The 21,476-nt window shown below is 44.1% G+C and overlaps 1 protein-coding gene across 2 annotated transcripts in view; it reads right to left on the bottom strand.

Moving 5' to 3' along the window:
- Positions 1–1,809: 1,809 nt before the first annotated feature.
- Positions 1,810–21,476, bottom strand: part of RBM47 (RNA binding motif protein 47) — a 66,654-nt gene continuing 46,987 nt past the window's right edge. The window contains exons 2-5 of one of the 2 annotated variants that reach the window (XM_037138048.2): positions 12,684–13,843; positions 11,626–11,829; positions 8,814–9,001; positions 1,810–4,998 (exon numbers count right to left, since the gene is read on the bottom strand). In XM_037138048.2, the coding sequence (XP_036993943.1) occupies positions 4,759–4,998; positions 8,814–9,001; positions 11,626–11,829; positions 12,684–13,843 (1,792 nt within the window). In that variant the 3' untranslated portion in view covers positions 1,810–4,758. Of the gene's footprint in view, positions 4,999–8,813; positions 9,002–11,625; positions 11,833–12,683; positions 13,844–21,476 lie in introns of those variants that run through there. The other variant, XM_037138047.2, reaches the window with a different exon arrangement.

Here is a 21,476-nt window from a genome sequence, read left to right as displayed (position 1 = left end):
ATAATACTTGAAGTACTATATATTTCTTTTAAAATGTCAAATACCCCAATGCTTTTCAAACAGGGCCTGATAAGCCAGTGAGGTCAGTTACAGCTAACAAAGTACAGCTACCACAGCAGGTTGGACTGTCCGTGAGATTATTTTTCACTAGAAAAGAAAAAAAAATCAAAACCTAGTTTTCTAATGTTTCTGACTTTCAACTAAATAAGTGCTTATGTATGTTGTCAGAATAGCTATTTTTGGAATAAAAAAGTGGGGCGCCTATTTTAGTGAAGAAGCAGAGGGTACAGTTATCTTCCCACCGGTGGCCCTGGAGCCGCCCCCGTCCCCAGGGACGGCCTGTGGATGGAACTCCTCACGCCCCCGGAGGGTACGTGTTCGGCGGCCTCGCTCACAGCTGTGCCGTCTTCCATGCTGAAAGTAGGCATGTTCAGCCATCCTACCTTAGTTCCCATCTCCCAAGAAAGGAGGTTGCATATGAAAACACAGTTTTTCACCAAAAAGACCCTACTCTCGTAGAAAAGCTTTCCTTCTCTTTTTGGGGGGCTCTGAAGTAGGTCATTGGCATGACCAGTTTTGTCTGTTTCCAGGGCAGGTGTGTTGTTAGAAAAAACCTGGGAATTGAGTCTGAGCACAGATCCCAGTGCAGGCTGTCGCCAGCTGTGTGACCTTGGCCAGTCACATCATCGCCCTGCCTACTTCGCTGGGTTACTGCGAGACCCACCTGAGCCAAGAAGCATAATGAATGACGTAATTGTAGCATTCATCCCCACCTGACGTGCTGTTTACCTGCTCCTTGCGTCTGAGTTCTCCCGCTGGAATGTGAGCTCCACATGTGAGCAAGAGTTCATCGGTTTTGTTCCTGCGGTAGCCACCGCTGCACCTAGAACAAGGCCTGGCACATAGTAGAGTGCATATGCGTTTTCTAGGATTCTTAGTTCTTTTTCTGATGAGATCAATCAAACTCCATGACTCTGCAACTTGAAGGGCATCTGTACTTGTCTCCCAGGACAAGAGGGAATCAGATTTTTTTGCCCTTGAAAATACTGCCTAGTGATCTGTCATCTGGGCAACTTTCCCGGCCTCTTCTGCCTCTAAAAAGGCCTTTATATTTTTAAGAGGAATTGTAAGGAATGCTGGTGGGGAGGCCATACATAAATAACTCGGGCAGCTCAAGTCTCAGAAGGTAAAATTCTTAATCTTAATGGCAAAACCACATGGGGCAACTTTCAGGAGAAGTAATTCTATCAACAGCCCATCGCTTTCCTTTGAACCACTGGTCGGCTTTGCTAACGGACGCGGCCTGAAGTCAGTGCTGAACTTCACAGAAAAGGGAAGGAAGTGTCCTGCTGACTCTGCTGTCCCCTGTGCAAAGGAGAAACAGAGAGCTGTGGCTTCCGATGCAGTGACTGACACGCAGGCCACCCCCGCCCTTCACGAAGCCACCAAACTGCTCCGGGTCACATCGATCGCCTCCTTTCAGCGGGAGTGTAGGGCGGCTGGGATCAAAAACACACTGAAGTCACGTCGGCCGTGACAAGCTTTGCCACGTGCTATTCAGTCCGATGCTGAGTGAGATTTGGGTATTGAACTTTCAACCACCTGAGCTCAAGTTTAAGACAGTAATACTTTGCAATTTGTAACTATGTATCCCACTTTCAGTAGTGATTGCAAACCAAAACCCATGATAGCAACTTGCTGGCTTCTCCAGCTGAAAATATTGAATTAGTTCATTTCTTCTATGCTGTTAATAGTTTTTCTAATTTCGTGAGAAAAAAATCAGTATAAAGAAAACACAATTTAAAATAAGGGCTTGAAACTGCTTTAAAGAGCTTTATTTACTACATACAACCTAAGAATGTGTTGTAAATGGAGCAAGATCTAAATAAATTTAAAGTCTTTTCAAATACAAAGCAACTAAAGACAACTAAACTGCTAGCATGTTTGAAAACAGAACTCTTAAAGTTTTTTTAAAACATTTATATAGTTTGTTCTTAACCCTAAAAAAAAGTTCACATTTCAAGTTATCAACTTCCCTCAGTAGTGTATGTGAAATGGGTTTGAGATAGAAATAATGAAAAGGCTCATTGATGGGACTGGAAAGCATTGTGCTAAACGAAATAAGCCAGGCGGTAAAAGACAAATACCATATGATCTCACCTTTAACAGGATCCTAAACAACAAAACAAATGAGCAAAATATAACCAAAGACACTGAAATAGAGAACAGGCTGACAGTGAGCAGAGGGGAGTGAATTTCAGGGGAAAAGGGGAAGGGTTTACAGGAACAAGTATGAAGGACACATGGACAAAAACTAGGAGGGTGGAAATGGGAGGGAGGTGGGGAGCACTGTGGGGGTGGGCTGGGATAGGAGTAAAAGACAGAAAACTGTACTTGAACAACAATTAAAATAGAAATAAAATATTTTTTAAAAAAGGCTTGCTGACAGCTAGTGGTCACCAGCATTTGTTTGTAAGGTAGTTTGGTATTTGCCACATTAAGATGTTTTTCCTTTTTACTCCCCCTGCCCCAACTATGGGGAAGTTGATGGGGAATAAAAAGAAAAGAAAAAAATTATTTGGGGGGTTAAAAGAAAAGAAAAATACTGTTTTTCTTTTCCTTTTTTACCACCCCCCCAATAATTTACAGGCACATGTAAAATACAGTGAGACCACTGGGTCCGAGTCTCTCCCAGTGACACTGTGACAGTCCTACACTGGAAAGAGGTCACTTCTTTCACACAAAGTCGAGAGGTGAGGATCTGGTCCAAATTGAATTCTGTTGGATTCTTCATCCCCACAGATTCGATGCAGCTTGCTGGGACATCCTCGGGAACATCGCACAGCTACTCAATGTCATTTAACAAGGGTGGAAAGCAATGTTCGGAATGTTTAAAGGTCTTTGCAGGCACTCGATAATTTTACACAATAAATAAATATTGCTTATATATATAAAAATTTCATCCCACCCTCAGCTGGTGGGGGTGGGGCATTTGGGAATCTCTTCATTTAGAATTTAAAAGACAAAACTAAAATATTTGCTAGAGGCATGATCCTATTACTAATCCACAAATAAGAATTCAGCCATCAGCAAAAATGCAGTGAGTGGAAAGATTTCATGGATCGATAACATGACATAAAAACACAACTGTGTTTCCGGCTATCTATTGCACACCTCACTTCCTTGCTCAAGCCTTTAAAAAAGTTCCAAGTTGATGTATTTCATAAAGTAGATGACAATCTTAATGTTTTACTGTATTTTACATTCACTCTGCTAAGCAAAAGCCTTTAAACAGGCACAAAACACTGCAACAATATATTTACTTCCTAATAAAACAAAACTTTTAATAACATTGAAATAAAATGGTTTCATTTTGCATTAAACTATGTACCATGAACTTCTGCAACATAAAAAAAAAACCTAAAAGCATTAGGAGATATTTACAAACTCTTGACTCCTGCAGGCCTCTCCTCCTCCTCCCGGGTGTGTCTGGCCCCGATGCAGTTCTCCGGACTCAGGACTCAGTTCTGTCACATGCTGCCAGGGAGGAAAGCCCTGCTCCCTAAACGTACCATTTCCAACACCGCATTTTGCAAGAAACATGATAAGGCAACTAGAAGCATTAACCTTCTGCAACAAAAGTCTCGAGGTGGGGGGGGCCTTGCCACAATAACATTCATCGTCTCTACAAACTCATACTTCAAAAACAAAGAAAATAAAGCAGTAGAAGTGGAACTGAAGGTTTATACTGGACAATTAAATAGCTATGCAAAGATGTCTTATGAAAACTATTGAAGTCTTGTGCTTACATATCAGTTCTATTGAAAATAACGTCCCCAACCAAAATAAAAAACAACAACAACAAAATCCCAGGAAGAAGTACAAAAGCCATCAGTGTTTTCTCTACCAGAGAAATTCATCTGCTCTAGACTTGCCACAAAGGGAGGCGGGGCTGGGGGCAGAAGGGGGGTGAGGAGGGGAGTGTGGAGGGGACGTGGGGTTTAAGAGTGAAGTCATACAGAGAATGAGCAGGGGCCCAAGGTGATGGTGGCAGGTGAGAGCTTTCCAGTGTGTGGACTCAGAAGTGTGACAAGTCTTTTCAATGTTGGCTTAAGGACAGACTGAGTGTTTAATTTCTTAAATAAAAAAAAATAGAACCATCATGGATAACACATGGTAACACCGTCTACCCTTAATGCCAGCAAAAAATAGAGGTTTTACTCATTTTAAAATTGCACTTTCCAGTATAGTTTTTAAAATAACATTTTCTGTAGTATTTTAAAGCACTACTGTTTGTATCTTTAAATATTGACTATACTTTTCAAAATGCTTCCCTAGCTGCTCAAGTGTGCTTTTTAATATATAGTTGATATATTACTGAAGGTACTACAAAATAGAAATCTCTGGAGTGCAGAAGTTAAGAAAATAACCTTCATACTGAAAATATATCCTTAAAAAATACAAAAACAAAAACCTCTATACAAACGGACTACAGCATACAAAGGTTTCAGAGATGGTCATTAAGGCACGAACCTGTGCGAGCCTCTTGGAAATGTACGAACATAGGCCTGCTACCTTGAAAACAGTCTTAAAAAACGAGTGAAAACTTCATGTATATAAAATATTTTTGGATGATACTGGATTACATTCTTCACTTTCAGGTTTCGCGTGTGCGCCAAGCCCCCATGTTCTTTCTTCATAAATAGTAAGTGGTCCTTCAGTGGTGGTCTCCCAGGCGGCCTCCGCGCGCCCCCGAGATCAGTACGTCTGGTAGACGTCGTGAATGGGGACCTGGATGGCAGCTGCAGGGAAGGCCTGAGGTATGTAGCCTGCGTACCCTCCGTAGACCGCGGCGGCCGCGGCTGCGTTCTTCTGTAGTGTGGCGATCGTGGCCGTGGCCGGAGCAGCAAAGGGAACGTAACTGGCCCCGTAGATCCCGGCAGCGGGGATTCTTTGCACGTTTGGAGCCACGGTGTAGACCGGAGTTATTGGGCGGCCCTGAGGAGGAGAGAGAAAAAACGATGCTTACTGATCACTGGCTCTCTCCCGTGTTGTCCTCCGTTCATTCAACCACTGCATTCACTGCTTCCTTGAACTTCCAGAAGTACAAACAAAGGCCTCCCCTCGCAGGGCAGGGCAGGGAGGGGGAAGGATAAGCAACGAACAATTATTTGTTTAAAGGGCACGTGAAAAGAGCCATTATGGTTAGGTGGAGTTGCATTCTCAAGGCTCATTCAACTTCAACAGGTGAGAGTCGGACAACTAGATGCTAAAGGAGGCTGAATGTTAGCCACCTTCATCTAATCAGCCTATGCCCTGGGGGGGGCGGGGCTAGAGAAGGGAGTCAACAATCTATCCTTTACTTAGTCATCTCATTGTAATTAGACATTTTCCTAACACGGGGACCTAACAGACGTGTCAGCTGCCTCAACTCACACTTAACTGAAGAAACACAGTCCTTCAAAGAGACAGGCTGGCAACTGTACAGAACAAAGTTTGCAGATCTCCAAAGGGGCGGCTTCTCAAGCTGTTCCTAAAATTAGTGTGACCATTCACAATTTTCCACAAATGTAATGGTTTTGAGCATCTCCCACCTAGGATATAACACCACTGTACACACCAATGGTTGCCAGACACCGTCAGAAGGGACCACGAAACCTGAGAAGTTAGAGGCGGCATCTCAGAAGAGGGGGCATTTCAGCCGGGTTTTAAAGGCCGAGGAGCAGCTTTGGTGGGAGGAGGAAGGGGAAGAAGAACAAGCTAACTGACGCTTGTTCACCACGACCTTGTTCAGGTCGACACCCCACTGACTGCAAAAGCCCCTGCTACTTCCTCCTCCCTACTTGCAAGTTTAACACGCTGTGTTTTCAGAGTGCAAAGGAGCAGAGAGGGAGCACTGTGGTTTAGTATTTCCCAAAGTGTCCGCAACGGAGAAGGGGATTTTGGGTGAAGGCATACGTTTAACGACGTATCTGCTGCAATTGCTGCTGTGGTCTCTATGTCTTAATGCAGCATCAAACAAACCATGCAGGATATATGACATGGAGAGTTAGAGTTTAAAAATGATCTCCTCCTGGATTTTTGTAAAGGAAGAAGTTATCATTCCTCCACAGAATCTGCAGATCAGAGTTGCAAAATTATGCTCAAAGGAACTTCATAACCTGAGTCATTTTTTTCAACTGTAACCAAAATAATAATTACCCCAATAATAAGAACTGAAAGATCATAGTCTACCAGACACGGTTCTAAGTGCCTCGTTTGTATGACATTATTGAGTCATTCTAACCACTAATGAAGCTGGCACTATGATTTCATGGGCAGGTTCGGATGTGCTAAGTGACCTGCACAAGGTGAAACAGCTTTGTGACTCTGGAGCCTGCACTTTTAAAAGCCTACATTATCTTGCCTTCTACAACCTGTAACGATGAATATCTCATTTTACAACCAGGGAGAGGAACTTTGGAACTGGGAATACTGTGGCTCCCAGCGAGATAAAAACGATCTTTTCTAAATGTGTGGACATACACTTAATGGCAAATGCACTAGGGGAGGTCATTTCAGGGAAGGTGACACCAGACAGGACCCCTTCTGTGTGCTATAGTCCAGCCCCACCCCTGGGCTCCGGTGTGCAAGATGGGCAGGGGCACGTGGACCTCGGTTTTCTCTCCTCTCAGGAAGGGCTGTCTACACCAGCAAACAGTTTCTGTATCGCTTATTAAGGCTACATGAAATGTTGGATATAAAATGGCTACGCAGGAACATTTTGGGCACTTGGAAGACAGAGGGTGACTGAAGGTGTCCCATAGGAAGATGGGGACTTGTTTCCACTCAGAACTGTGTTCCAGTCACCAAGCAGTAGTGCTTAAAATGCGTCCTCCTCAGGGGCAAAGACCTCAGACACAGAGTGCAGATTTGAGGGATCGTACCAGAGCCAAAGCCACTCACAAAAACCATTCCCAGGATGAAAAGGAAGCACCAGGCATTTTGCAGAACATGTTGAAGGAGAGAAAATTCTCCCAAGGAACCAACTGATGATTGTATACTGAGCAAATTCTTAAACAAAGACTTCCAATAAAGACCCTGATGGTGACAGCCACCACAGACGGACAACACAGTAGCAGGCTGCTGTTCAGACAGATTGCAAGGCCTGGAGTTCGGGTCTGACCAGAACCCGTGCTCCATGCCAAAGACGGAGTTCACAAATTCCTCAGTAAAGAGGAATTAGACATTATAACCAGGATTCCATCAAGGAGTTGCAGGTTCCTGTAGATATTTACAGCCCGCAAGAAGTAATGACACTCAGCTGTCATTCCACAATGTGAATCAATTACAGCCTTTTCCTTCTTTGGCTGTAGGAAGTCCCCAGTTAAAGACTACTTGATGACTTATTTGCAGATGAAAAAACTTTAACCTTTCTGAATAATGCAGTCAAGACTGGTGCCCAAGTGGGCAAATGCAAAGTAGACAGCAACCCACTGCAGGGTTCCCAAGACTGGCTCTGTGTCAGCATCTCCAAGGAGCCTGTACCGAAATGGGGATTCTAGAACCCCGGCTCAGTCCTGTGAACTGTAATCCTCTGAGTCTAAGAATCTCTGTTCCTCCGATAATTCTTACCCAGTTAGACAAGGGACTCAGGCCTGAGGGTTCGGGGTATTTGAGATTCACTGACTCACAAAGAATGCTACACACTGAAGATAAAGAGATATAAGGTGTGGCTCTTGGTCTGGAAGAGCTTCATTTTATTTTATTTCTCTTTTAAAAGATTTTCTTTTCTTTTTATTTTTAGAGAGAGGGGAAGGGAGGGAGGGAGAGAGGGAGACAGTGATGTGGGAGAGAAACTGACTGGGTGCTTCTTGCACGTGCTCCGAATTGGGACCGAGCCTGCAACCCAGGCATGTGCCCTGACCGAGAATTGAACCGGAGACCTTTCACTTTGCGTAATACTGACCAACCCCAACCAACTGAGCCATACTGATCAGGGCTTCATTTTAATGGGGGAGATGGAACATACCGTCACACGCCAAGCAATAATGTAGGTAATGAGAAGTGCAGGAGAGATGATTTCCAAGGCTAGGTGCACGGGCAAGATGTGGAATCTTTCTCTTTCTCATCTCTTCTGTGGAGAAGAGATGAGAAGGAGGAAACCACAGGTGAGAGGATGCCACGAGAGGACGTGGAGGAGGAAGGTGGAATGGCCGGACTGGACCGGGAGAGTTTTGGGGAACAGCTGAGTATGACTGGAGGTGACTAAGGGCAGATTTTATAAAATTTCACATATCCCTATAGCTATGTCTTGCTCCATGTATATACATGCTTATATATGTATACATATATACATATGTATATATTCAGAAAGAGTGAGATAATGCATGAGAAGGAGAGAGAGAGCACGTGAGAGAGTTTTTAAAAACCAATCTTCCCGGGACTGCAGTTGGACTGGGAAAATGAGAACTCTCAGCCTGGACTCGGCCGTCAGCACCTTAACAATCAGAACATGACTTAAAAATGACCCAGGGTCATAAAGAAAAGTAAGTGCAACATTATGACACTGAGAAATCACACGTGTCACGTTTGCATGTTGCTTCCCATCTTTAATACAGTGGTAAATAATACAGTGATAATATTAGGGTAGTATGATTATTATTTAAATTTTTTTTATCCTGTCATGAGGTATATTAAAAATTTTTGGTCCCTGATTCCACAGTTCCAACAGAAAGCTGGGCACACCATGAATTCCCCTGCTGAACAGTAAGTGAACCCATGACAAGGGAGGCCTCACTCACAAAAGGCAACGACGGCAGCAGGAACTCTACCTGGAAAGGCGGCGGTGTTGTTACCGCAGGAATGACGGCAGCAGCGGCGGCAGCGCTGGCTGGGTCGGGCTGCACCGCGATGGGGCCGATCATGTGCTCCATTGCGTGGATTTTGCCGTCTTCGATCATTTTAGGAGCGGGAGCTGCCTGAAACATGGAGTACTGGGCCCCGATGGCAGGGATGGCCACTGCAAGACAAGTGAGAGGGAGAAACCGGTCCATTACTTTCCCAATTAAAAAAAAAAAAGAGCAGTTTGGGCTGTTCCCTGCTAACCTGTGCTTTCCCAGTGCAGGTAAGGAAGAGAGGGGAGGTGGCAGGTACTCCCCCTGCTCGTCTTTCACAAGGAACCACGTGGGTATGGAGGGAAGCTCCCAATAGATCATCATGGAAGAAAAATCTAGAGTCAGGTTTCTACACCATTTCCTACAGCTTCTGCAGGAAAATCTCTCGAACCTCACTCTTGATGTCCTCCAGAGCGAGAACGAGCCTTCTAACTGTGAAAGCGGGCTCAGAATGAGAAGTGAGATCAGAGGCTTGAGGCCCAGCCACCGTGAGAGCAGGCCTCCCTCCTCACTCACCGCTCATCAGCAGACCTGCGGCCCTTTTCACTTTCACCACGTTTTGAGAAGCAGGTGCTGTTGAAGGTTTCGTTCTGAGAACTCAGAGGTCTACGTACATCTTCCCCACCCTGTGTTTCAGACTTCAACATTACCAATGCGAGAAAAACTACACAATAAAAAGGGAAAGATTCCCTAATTTTGCAGTGTCCACTCGTAACAGCAAAGCAGTAGGGACTGGTTTGTTGATGGACCTGACAATTCAAAGAGGTGTTCCTGTGAATGAGGTCTGAAGGGCTCATTTACACCAGAGATTCAACCAGAGAGGAGTTACTGAATGTCAGTGTATGATAAAGAAAGGTAAAAAGAAAAAAATACTAGCCCTGGTTTGGGGAAGTCTGGGTGTGTGTGTGGTGTGTGTTGAGAGAAGAGGCAAGAATATGAAGTGTATACACAAAATGTCCTTTCATTTCTGGGTTTTCTCCAAGTGGAGGTATATTTGTGCTCATAAAAGCTGACTTCAGATCAAGTAAAGAGACAAATTTGACTGTAGGATGAACAATGGCACGGCCGTTCAATAAAATCTGCCTAAAAACTTCAACCAAATCTTTAACCCGCCTTTCCAACCGCACAGCCTTGCACCTAGACACTTCACCACTATGCTGGTGGTTCTCTTAAAATAAAAAGTTCCAATTTCCTGGATCAAACAGAAATAGAGGCAAAGGGGAAGGGACCTGGAGAGGATTATGAGTTTTAGCTACACTGGGGTTGTACTAAGTAACTCGGGATTGTTCTGGTTGTCAGCCCCCAGGAATTTCTACCTCAGGGCCCAGGACACCACTATGTACTTGAGGATGGTTTAAAAGTTCTTTCCCCTAGTTAAATTTTAAGCCACTGCAACTTGCCAACAGGAGACCCTTTTCCAAGACGTGGAAGCAACAGCTCCGGTTTCCAGGCTCTGTTTTATGGAGTTAGAGTGATACGGGATCAGTTTTACAGTGCTTCTAACGTCAGTGGCATTTACGAGGAAATCCAGTCTGAAACTGCAGAAACTGCAGAAAATCCAGTTACTTGCAGTAAATCCAGTTACTTGCAGAAACTGCAGAATTTTTTCACAAGCAAAAAACCCCAAAACAAACAACAACAAAAACCCGAAAAACCATCAACAAAAAAATAAACAACCTTCTCCCCAAAATCGAAAACCCCAAATCCTATCACTGAATTAATTCAAAAGGAATCTCTGCTGGGAAAACACTTTTAAGCCCTACATGGCCTATGCAAACCCATGCCCAAAAGTGTAGATCCCTTGGCTGTTAGCTAAAAGGCGCATGCACTCTTCAACCAGATGAAACTCATGAACTCAAAGTGAGGATTCTCTGGAAGAGCTCTTCAGTCTACCTCCGTGACACCAGGAAGGTGTCTGGAGGAGGACCGCTGTGATTATCACAACTGGATTTTGCATGGTGTGTGCTAACAGGGAGTTCTTGCTGTGCTCACACAGTGGAGGTGAGTTCCCTGCAGGGTAGGGTCAGAAGGAAGACCTGTCTCATCAGTGTGCACTGACAACACTGGCAAACTGGTTCGTGAGGCCTGGAAGTGAAAGCCAAGTTCCAGGCCCCGGTCTGAGTCACTTCAGTACCCCCAAACTCCAATCTATTGATCCAAAAAGAGGAGGAAGTGAGCTCTGGGAGAAATCCAGGCAGTAAGTAGCTGCAAAAACTTTCACCACTGCCTTGGTTCCCTTGTTCCTAGGTGTTTCAGGTGTGTTAAGTTCATGACAAGGGACAAGTGGTGCTATTTGCTCCAGAAGGGGAATTTTCTACACTCCCAGAATGGCAGTGAGCTGCATCCTCTGGCTTCTGATGGCTGGAGTAGAAATTGACTTGAGTAAGGAACAGACAGTTTTTAGCTGATAGAAGATATAGAGGAGCCTTATATTCTTCCATTGCCCACGCCCCCCTCATCCCTGACTCGGTCTACTCAGTCATACACTGGGAAAAAAAGCCTCATAACTAGTGACACACATTTGAAAAACACACTACTGGAAAGTTCGACTTGAACAAGGTCAAAACTAGACCATCCTTTTAAGTTCCAGATTAAGAACAGCCAGGAGGCCACATTGTTTGCCTCATCTCTGGCTGCCTACGAGAAGATGAACCTGAGTCCAAGAGCCGAAGGTAGCCTCGGGGTCACTTTGAAGAGTGGGTTGGGGTTTAAGCTGAATGGATGCATTCTTGCTCTGGTTTATACTGACCTGTACCAGGTTTAATGGCAACTGGATTGACAGTAGAGATTTCCAAATTCGGTACAAGTTCATATCCTTTTTCTTGCTGCTTTCCTTTCCCTTCATGGTATCGGCTGTATATACCACGGCCAGCAGAATATCCCCCGAGGTAGGAACCCCTGGGCCCTGGGGCTCTGTTGCCAGCCGCACCTCGACCCCGGCCTCTTAGGCTGCCTGCTTATAATAACAACATACAAAAAATGATGAGCAAACACCAGCGATAGTACAGGGGACAGACCCTAACTCAAGGTTTTTGCCTTCTGGGGTTTGCCTGGAGTCTACGGCTGCAGGGGACTAAATACACCTCTGCTCTTCAGTGAGCTGGGAGAGACACTTCAAACATTTTACTCCAGTCTCCATTTGCACCCTAAGTATGTCTGCTCTCTGTTGCAAGGCATCACCTTGCAGGGTGAGTTCCCAGGATTGCAACTGCAACTTCAATAAAGAAAAACATCATAGACTGTAAAAATGTTAGAACTGGAAAGGAACTGCTCGTTACCTTCCTCATTTTATGCGTGAGAAAACAGCCCTAGGGAGGGTGAGGAGACTGAGTGAACTCACAAACTCAAAAGAGCTGGTCACTGAGTGAGCAGAACCCAGAATCTTGGTATTTTGTTTCCCAGTGTAACACTGTTTTATCGTACCCTAGCCAATGACTTAAAAACAAACAAAAAAGCAAACCGATAATATTCTGCCCTCTACTCCCCCAACACTCTAAAGATACCATTTCACAAGCAGGTTTCAGGTCCTAACTGGGTATGTCTTGGAAAGGCGGCATGCAAAAGAGCTTGCTCGCTCCCATCATTTTACTGCTCATTCCATAGGTAGGAAGGATCCGCATTTCTCTCAATGCTATAGAAGTGAATGTCTTAAGTGACAGCAAAGAACAGAACCCAGAACTGACACCCAAATGAGGGTGGGTAGGGGGTCGGGTCCACCAACTCAGTTACAGCCACAACGCCCCTGACCTAGCCCACCTAGCAGACATGGCTCTCGGGGGCCTGCCCAGGAGAACTGCCCCCACTAACCTTTCATGAAGTAGTCCCTGTTGGGCCCGATGAGCGTGTTGTAGGGGTAGCTATAGTAGGCCAGCGTGTAGGGGTCGCAAGAGTACACGTAGCCGGGTGGCTGCACAGCAGCCCCCTCGGCCACCCCGCCGCCCTTGGCCGCTTTCTGGTAGCGGGAGTACTGCTCCTTGTCCACCGGCTTGGCCAGCGTCACCTCCAGGCACGAGCCCTCCAGGTCCGTGCCATTGAGTTTCTTCATGGCGTGCACGGCGTCCTCCCGGCTGGCGAAGTGCACGAAGGCGTAGTCGCGGATCTTCTTGACGCGCTCCACGCAGCCTGGGTTGAACTGGCCAAAGATTTTCTTGATGGTGTCCTCTGTGGTCTCCATCATGAGGTTCCGCACATACAGGATCTTCACGGTCTCCATCACGTCCTCGTCCACGTCGATCTCAGGCTCGGCCCAATCCACCGCGATCTGGTGGCCCCACAGCTGGATGCGGCCGGGCATGAGCTTGCGGCGTGCCATGGCCGCAGCCCGGTGGCTCTCGTACTCCACGAAGGCGAAGCCGCGGTTTTTCATCTTGTCGGCGGCGCTGGCGTAGACGATCACGTCGAGCACGCCCTCGGTGACCTTGGCGATCTCCTCCAGGATCTCCTCACGCTTCTTCATCTTGGGAATGCCTCCGATGAAGAGGCGGCAGTTGTCCACGCTGCAGCACACGCCGAGCAGACGGCCCGGGCGGATCTCGTAGTTGTTGAGCTCGCGCACGGCACGCTTGGCCTCATTCTTGTGGCAGTACATGACGAAGGCATAGCCCCGGTTCTTGCCGTCGAAGTCCATCATGAGGCGCAGCTCGTAGATGCGGCCCACGGTCTCGAACACGGGCACCAGCTCGTCCTCGTACACGTCGCGCGGGATCTTGCCCACGAAGACCTCGCAGCCGCGCTGCGGGTGCGGGCCCTCCCAGCCGGGCGGCGGGCCGCCGTACTTGCGCTGCCCGTTCTCCTGCGCCATGGTGTAGCCCGTGCGCGCCAGCAGCGCCAGCAGCGCCGCCTCGTTGGGCGCGCCGGCCACGCCCTCGGGCACCTTGGCCATGGACGCAGGGGCCGAGTCGCTGCTCATGGCTGCGGTGGAGTCTTCTGCAGTCATAATGTCAAAGGCATCCACGGCTGGTGGAGACCTAAGGGAGGCAGAGGGAGGGTGAGTGTGGAATCTGCACCGAGTGGAGCCAGAACCTGACTCCCTCCCCCGCACCCCCCTTCTCTGATGACATACAACACATGCTTATCCATCAGGTGGTTAAATGAGAACTAAGATGGAGACCGCTCTGGAAGTGCAGCAGCTCTAAAATAGTCTAAATTACTCAACTGGTTTTGCACGAAAAACCGGAAGTGACTCGGAAAAAATTGAAAATGAATGAGCAAGTACTTCCGCTTAATCAGCTTTGAAGCACAAAGAGCCTGCTGTAATTGTCAGTGAAAACCTCATGTTCCTGCAGCAAATGACAACATCTTTGACTTAATTCCTGCACTGTCAACTCAGATAGATTTTTTTTTTAGTTGTGGCATTTAACCCCCATTTATTTCCTTGGCAGACAAAGCCTCTTTGCTTTCTTTTTAAAGACAGTCTTTTTCATTTAAGATTGGAAATAAAGCAATGTATTTATGTTGTTAAGAATAACAGATGTTATACAAAATAGATACAGAGCTGTAGGCCGAAGCTTTTTACAAGGAAGAAATGTAACGTCCACATTGCCAAGGACTTGGCCTAAGAGCTGTGGTAGAGAGCAAGCATACTGTGATTTTAATGATGCCATTCAAGCAAAACCCTGGTACCTATCATTCATGGATTTACAGTCAGTCCACAAAGAGATTAAGTTCAAACTGGGAGACGTGGGAAGCCGCAGCTAGCTGGTAAACCACACTATAGTTTTCAGAGAAGTGTCACATGCATTATCTTATTTGATCTTAACTGCCTTACATGGTAAGTGATATTATCATTAGTCCCAGTTTTATTATCATTCCCCCCAGTTTCTGTGGGGAAAGTAAACTCAGAGAGGCAGGCTAAATTGCCTGTTTCACATAGCAAATATCAGCTAGTACCAACTTGATTCCAACTTGTCTAACTCCAGATTCTGTGTTCTTCTAAATCAGTGCTGTGCCACAGAACTTGCAGTGAGGATGGAAAAGCTCACAAGCCACTGGCGGCTACTGACCACTTGCAATGGGGCTGGCACGACCCATACACTGAGTTAATTAATTTAGAATCTCACATGACAGGTCCAAACTGCGCCACCTTCACGCATGCAGCTCAGAGGTCTGTGGAAATGATTATTTTTAATCTTTTTCCCCCAGTGGCAGTGGCAATGACTGTAAATTATACAATAAGATTATTGCTAGGAGTGGCATACTGTGCCTTTTGTAATGAAAAGCTCTTGGTTGGCCTTTTGAAAAGGAAGGTTTTTTTTTTTTTTTAAGATTTTATGTATTTATTTTTAGAGAGAAGGGAAGGGAAGGAGAAAGAGGGAGAGAAACATCAATGTGTGGTTGCCTCTCACGCGATCCCCTACTGGGGATCTGGCCTGCAACCCAGGCATATGCCCTGACTGGGAATGGAACTGGTGACCCTTTGGCTCCCAGCCCACGCTCAGTCCACTGAGTTACACCAGCCAGGGCTGAAAAAGGAAGTTATTTTTTGAACTACAAAAGTATTCAAGTAAATTTTATGGAAAGTTAATAAAAGTAAATAAGAAGTCATTTCTAATTCTGCTTTTCCAAAAGCAGAATTCTGATGGCCCAAATTATACTTTCCTATCTTTTTTTAAAATAGGTTTTTAGGGGTGGGTGGGTAGAGTTTGGCTTGTAACAAATTCATATCCTGCTGCTTTATTTTATTTTATAAGCATTCCTCCATGGTCTTAAAACTCTTGTAAACATATAAAAATCAATGACTGCTAAGGTTTCATCGTTTAAGAACCTGCAGCATCATATTTAAAAATATATATACCACTAGGAATTGTATACAATAATATTAAAGGAAATTTTAAGGACAATTACATTTATCTAAAGAAAAAAACAAAACCAACTTGTAACGACAGAACAGAAACCTGAGATGTTTATTTGCTGATTGGCCAAAGCAATTCTTCTCTGGTCTATCTGCTGTAACAACAAGATGCAGAGTGGCTTAGGGGGGGCATGCGGCATGGCCCCTGGAGCCAGGCTGCCCAGTTGTGCGTGAATCTTAGCTCGCACACTTCCCGGTCGTATGACCTGAAGCAAAGACACTTAGTTGCTCTATGCTCAGTTTCCTCATCTACAAAAGGGAAATGTTGATGATGGTATTAAGTTTAGAGGAGTGACTTCAAATATACACAGCACTTTGAACTCTGCTCAGAACACTGGAAATGCTCAGGAAATGTCATTATTATCTTTTATCCAAACTTCTGGGTAAAACTTTAGACCGACTCTCTCAAATTTAGATAAATTCTGACATTTTGTCAGTGCTTTAAAAGCATCTGTTTGATATAGCTTCTATTCTTTTTTATTTCTTTGCTGTTCAAGTGCTTGAAAGCTGGTTTGACAACATATCCAGTTATCCTGAAGGTCTTTTTAGCATACATTTGAAAACGATACATTAGTTATTGAATCTGTAATTAAATTCTTGAAATCTGTAATTTCAAGATGGAACACAGATTTCAATATCAGATTTGAATATGAAGATCTTTTCCTCCTTTCAAATGGAAGATAGGATATATTCTCAAGACCATTATTTGTATGAACACTTTTATGTGTTTATAATCTTTGTCCTGGGAAGAAACTGCTAAATACACATAAAAACATGTTGAGGCAATTCAAGATCTTAAGTGTTGCACTGTTACACCACTGAGGACAAAGGAGCACACAGAACCATCACTCTGCCACGACATGGAGCGATGACTTCTTGTTTCCCCAACTGTACTCAGAAACTGTCATTGTACACCACACAGAAAAGTCTTATAAGTCTACAGCACACAGAAAAGGTCAGACTATGGGAGTCATTCCCAATTCTATCCCCATTAGAGTCACCAAAAATTCTGTTCACTTTTAGTCTGAAATCTTCTGATATCAGTAGCATAACCATCTTATTAAAAATAGTTACAGCTTATTTCTTATATCTATGAGCCAAGAAAAGTCTTTTTTCCCTGAATGTCCATCACTTGAAATAAATGAATCACATCCCTGGCCTTCTTTCCCTCGTCTCTTTGGTCATTAGGAAGTTTTAGGACAGGCATAGGACATTTCAACACATTTTCAAGCTCATCAAATTGTGGCTCTAGTTTTACTTTTTTCTTTTTTAGTCTTTTATATTCCCAGTGCCAAAAATTTAGCTATTTATAATATCAATCTTATTGTTTGCACATTCTTTAAATCCACCTCACATAATTGTACAGCTAGGAGAGGAATGCACGCACACACACACAGATATGTATAAATCTCATTTGCAGCAGATGTTAATTAAGGCAGTCTCTGAACTATATTACATGAACTACAAACACTGACATAAAAAACAAGTGTGAACCACAATGAGATATCACTTTGCACCCATTAGCATGGCTATTATTTTTCAAACACCGAAAATGTGTGTTGGAAAGAATGTGGAAAACTGGAACACTCGGGCTTTGCTGGTGGGGGTGTAAAATGGCCCAGCTGTTGCAGCCAACAGGCCAATTGCAGCTGCTCCTCAGAAACTCCAACATGCAATTAACATGGGATCTACCAATTCCCCCACAGGGTACAGACCCAGAAGAATAGAAAACTGGGACTCTACCAGATATTCGTACACCAATGGCCATAACATTCTTATTTCCAATAGCCAACAGGTGGGAACAAGCCCAATGTCCACTGCCTCATGAATGGGTAAACAAAATGTGGTTTATGTACACAATGGGATATTACCAAGCCTTAAAAAAGGAAGGAAATTCGGACATGTGCTACAACATGGATGAACCATTAAGACACTATGCTAAGTGAAATAAGCCAGACACAAAAGTACAGATATTGTATAATTCCGCTTATATGAAGTACCTAGAATAGTCAAGTTCATAGAGACAGAAGATAGAACAGTGCTTGCCAGGAGTTGGGGAAAGACGGAATGGGGAATCAGTGTTTACTGAGTTAATTAGAGGTGATGAGAACCATGCAAATGTACCCAATGCCGCCGAACTGTACACTAAACGTTCTATAAACTGCAGGGTTGTTGGTTTGATTCCCAGTCAGGGCACATGCCTAGGTTGGGGGTTCAATCTCTGACTGGGATGTGCCTGGAGGCAACCAATTGATGTTTCTTTCTCACATCAATGTTTCTTTCTCTCCTTCTCCTTTCCCTGCTAAAAACACTGAAAAAAAAATGCCCTCGAGTGGGGATTAGAAAATAAAATGGTCAAAATGGTTAATTTTGTTATGTATATTTTACCATAATTAAAAAAAAACCTAAAAAACGTGATATGGCTCAGAGATGCAAAATGGACAAAAATAAGATTCCATAAAGTTAGAATTTCATTGGAAGCCGATCAAAAATGGTACACTGAGTTAGTTTAACACATTTAGGAAAATTTTATGCTTTAAAAACTCTAATAGCTAATATAACATAGTTGAAAAATTATATGGTATGCTACAATGAATTTGAGACCAAAGGCTTCACTGTGGAAAATATCATTTATTGAATGCCTTAAAAAAGGAACTATATACAGCCAACATAACCTTTCTCTTTAGAGATGTAACAGAATCTGTGCCTACAATTAGACACGCTTTACACCAGGCCTTGGCCTCCTATGGCCACGGGCCAAATGCAGCCTGCCCTTTGTTTCTATGAATAAAGTTTTGTTGGGAAACACAGCCCTGCCCATACATATACACATATATATCCACACATATATCCATATTATATATAGAGAAAAAAATATATATTTTCCTTAGGATAGAGGTATAGACACAATGAATAATAAGCAGACTTCATTAGTTGAACCTTGACTGTGAATAATAATTTTTAAATGCCTGAATAAATGGCACAGAATTACCCAATTTCACCCATTTGGCACATGGCAATTTTTAAATGAACTGACAGTCTGATTTTGGCTGCCTGGACTACTGAATAAATATATAATCTCTGGAACCAGAGAGACCTAGTTCCCAATCTTGACTTTTCTGCTTACTAGCAGTGAACCTGGGAAAGAGCCATTTAACTACTTTAGGCCTCAGTATTCTCATCTTTAAAATGGTGACAAAAATAACTAATATTCCCTGAATGCCTATTATGTGCTAGATGGTATGCTAAGCTCTTTATATGTATTTAACTCACTTCAATCCTCACAATGTCTGCATGCGTTATAGGATGTCTACCTTATAAAGAAGCTGAGGCACAGAGAGATTAGGTAGGTTTCCAGCTCACGAGTATCAGAGCTGGTATTTGAACCCTGAGAATCTGGTTTGAGTCTGTTCTGGCTGCCCCTGAGTGACCCTTACCTGAGGACTGTGGTGAGGAGTCAATGAAATGACCTGTGTAAAACTCCCAGGTAGAACCTAGCACCAAGTGCTCAAGAAATCTCCCCATAAGAAATTCGAACTAAAAAAAAAATATTTGAACTTGTAAGAATCTTGACCCTATGCAGGATTCATCTGTTTACAGGGAAACAGGCAAGAGGTTACTTTAGTGACTTTTAAACCAGTAAGTACGAGAAGCCTACCCTGGGAGTTCTGGTACAGACTGGTGCACCACAGTCTCCCAGACTGTGCAGCAGGTAAGGTGTATGGCAGCGTGGTTTCTTCACTGGTGATGTGGCTCAGGCATCCAGGTGTAAGCCTGTTCCTCATTTAACTCTTGGCCATATAAGTTTGCAAAGGCTCTTCCAGAATGAACTTGAAGAAACTTGCTGAATAGGATGCAAAAGGTCGAGTCACTCATCCATGTGGATGCCAAATCCCCTGAGGTATGACCCTCCTATCCACAGCCATAATCACACACACACACACACACACACACACACACACACACACACACACAATGTATTAGTGTGCACCAAAGGCTGCTAGCATTAAACAAACATGGCAGTATATTTGAAACAAATCACTTATGCACAGTTTGGCATATAAAACAGAGAAACACATCCTTTCAATTCCAGCTATATTATTATTCTGAACTACTTAGCTAGAATTTTTGTTGTGTTTGAGGTCGAGTTTGAGCTTGTCAGGGTAAAATAAAATGTCAGAGTTAACTCAGACTTAAAGCAAAAATTATCAAGGATTTGAATTTCTTTCTTAGTACTTGTTTGGAGAATCTATCAGTAAGATTTTAACCTTGAACTAGGATGTTTTAGAGGGCAAGGGATATCATTGTACTGGAAAATATTTCTGACAGCAGTCATTACCTAGACTCCAAGGCAGGCATGCATTTACTCCAGAATTATCGAAACTACTGGTTAACTTTGGTTCACTTCTCTAGGGGTGTGTGTGTGTGTGTGTGTGTGTGTGTGTGTGTGTGTGTGTGTGTTTGAGATTAATATGCTATTTGAAATTCTTGGGAGAGTTATTTGCTAACACGTTGCAATCTGAGGATACATTCAGTGGGGAGCAGTGTCTTCTAGCACTAGCTGGAATTTAATTCAATGGAAGGTTTTAAAATGTATTTCTACAAGAGGTAATTCTATCTCTGCTTGCAATTAGATTTCTATTTTGATATCCCTTATTCATACCATAAAAATTGTGTCTTTCCTGACAGTTACTTCTTAGGCATGACCTGACATATACAATGCATGGATGTAATAGCATACATACCATACTGGTTAAGAGCAAAAACTTTGGAGTAAAAGAAATACAGGTTCACATCATGACTGTCACTTACTACCTGTGTCAAACAAGGTAAATTGCCTTGGTTCCCTTTCCACATCTCTTCTCTAAGATGATTCCAGTAATAGCACTCACTTCAGATGAATAGTTTCAGGATTAACATACATTTAACGCCACGAACCAAGTTGGGCCCGCAGAATTGAAGACACCGGCCCAGCAAAAAGTTTCCAAGACTCAGCCTCACCCCGAGCCACTGGTTCTTACTGCCTTGTGCCAAGCTGCCAACCACCCACTGGAACGAACACAGGGACGACACTCCCACCAGCGGGCAGGGCCCTGGCAGCGGGACATTTCTGGCGTTACCTCAGGGCTTGGAAGTGTAAAAGGAGTTCTGCTCAAACACAGGCAGAGTTCTTGGAATTCACCTGGGGGCCCAAACAACAACCTGAAGACGGAAGTTCAGGCTCTTTCTTCTATCTCAGTAGATAACCTTATTCTATTTGAGGGCATGGCTCTTGGGACACATGAAAACCCTCCATGACAGTCTTGTTCAGGCAGAATCCTGAGAGGATAAAGAAGCAGTGGAATACTGACCTTCTGTCCCCTCCTGACTCCTGTGAGAGGCGTTCACTCATGCCGGATCTCACAGTGTGTTGATGCTGGTACAGATTTCGTTATGGCAAAGCATATCATTCAATGAATGAGTGTGTTTGATAAACAGATGCAGAGCCAAGGGGCTCACTTTTCCCAGGCATTTCTATCAACACGTCCCTGAAAATGAGGCATTTTGCTGTGGGTTCCCAGGGACAAAGTCACCCACCCGAAAGGGGTGGAGGACATTGTCTGCGGGTGTTTGGCAGCGCACCAATACCCGTTAATAATCTGTTATCTGGTTCCCTTTAAATACGCATTATGCACTTAACTTTTTCTCAACGGGTTCATGGGGTAATGCTGAAAATAACAAAACCCACAAATTCGGCACACATCTGCCTA

This window comes from Artibeus jamaicensis, unplaced genomic scaffold (genome assembly GCF_021234435.1).
Source record: "Artibeus jamaicensis isolate MK-2021 breed Jamaican fruit bat unplaced genomic scaffold, CSHL_Jam_final contig_76, whole genome shotgun sequence".
NCBI classification, from domain to species: Eukaryota; Metazoa; Chordata; class Mammalia; order Chiroptera; family Phyllostomidae; genus Artibeus; species Artibeus jamaicensis.
The sequence above is the reverse complement of the archived record's forward strand: the minus strand, read 5'-3'. Positions and strand labels throughout refer to the sequence as shown.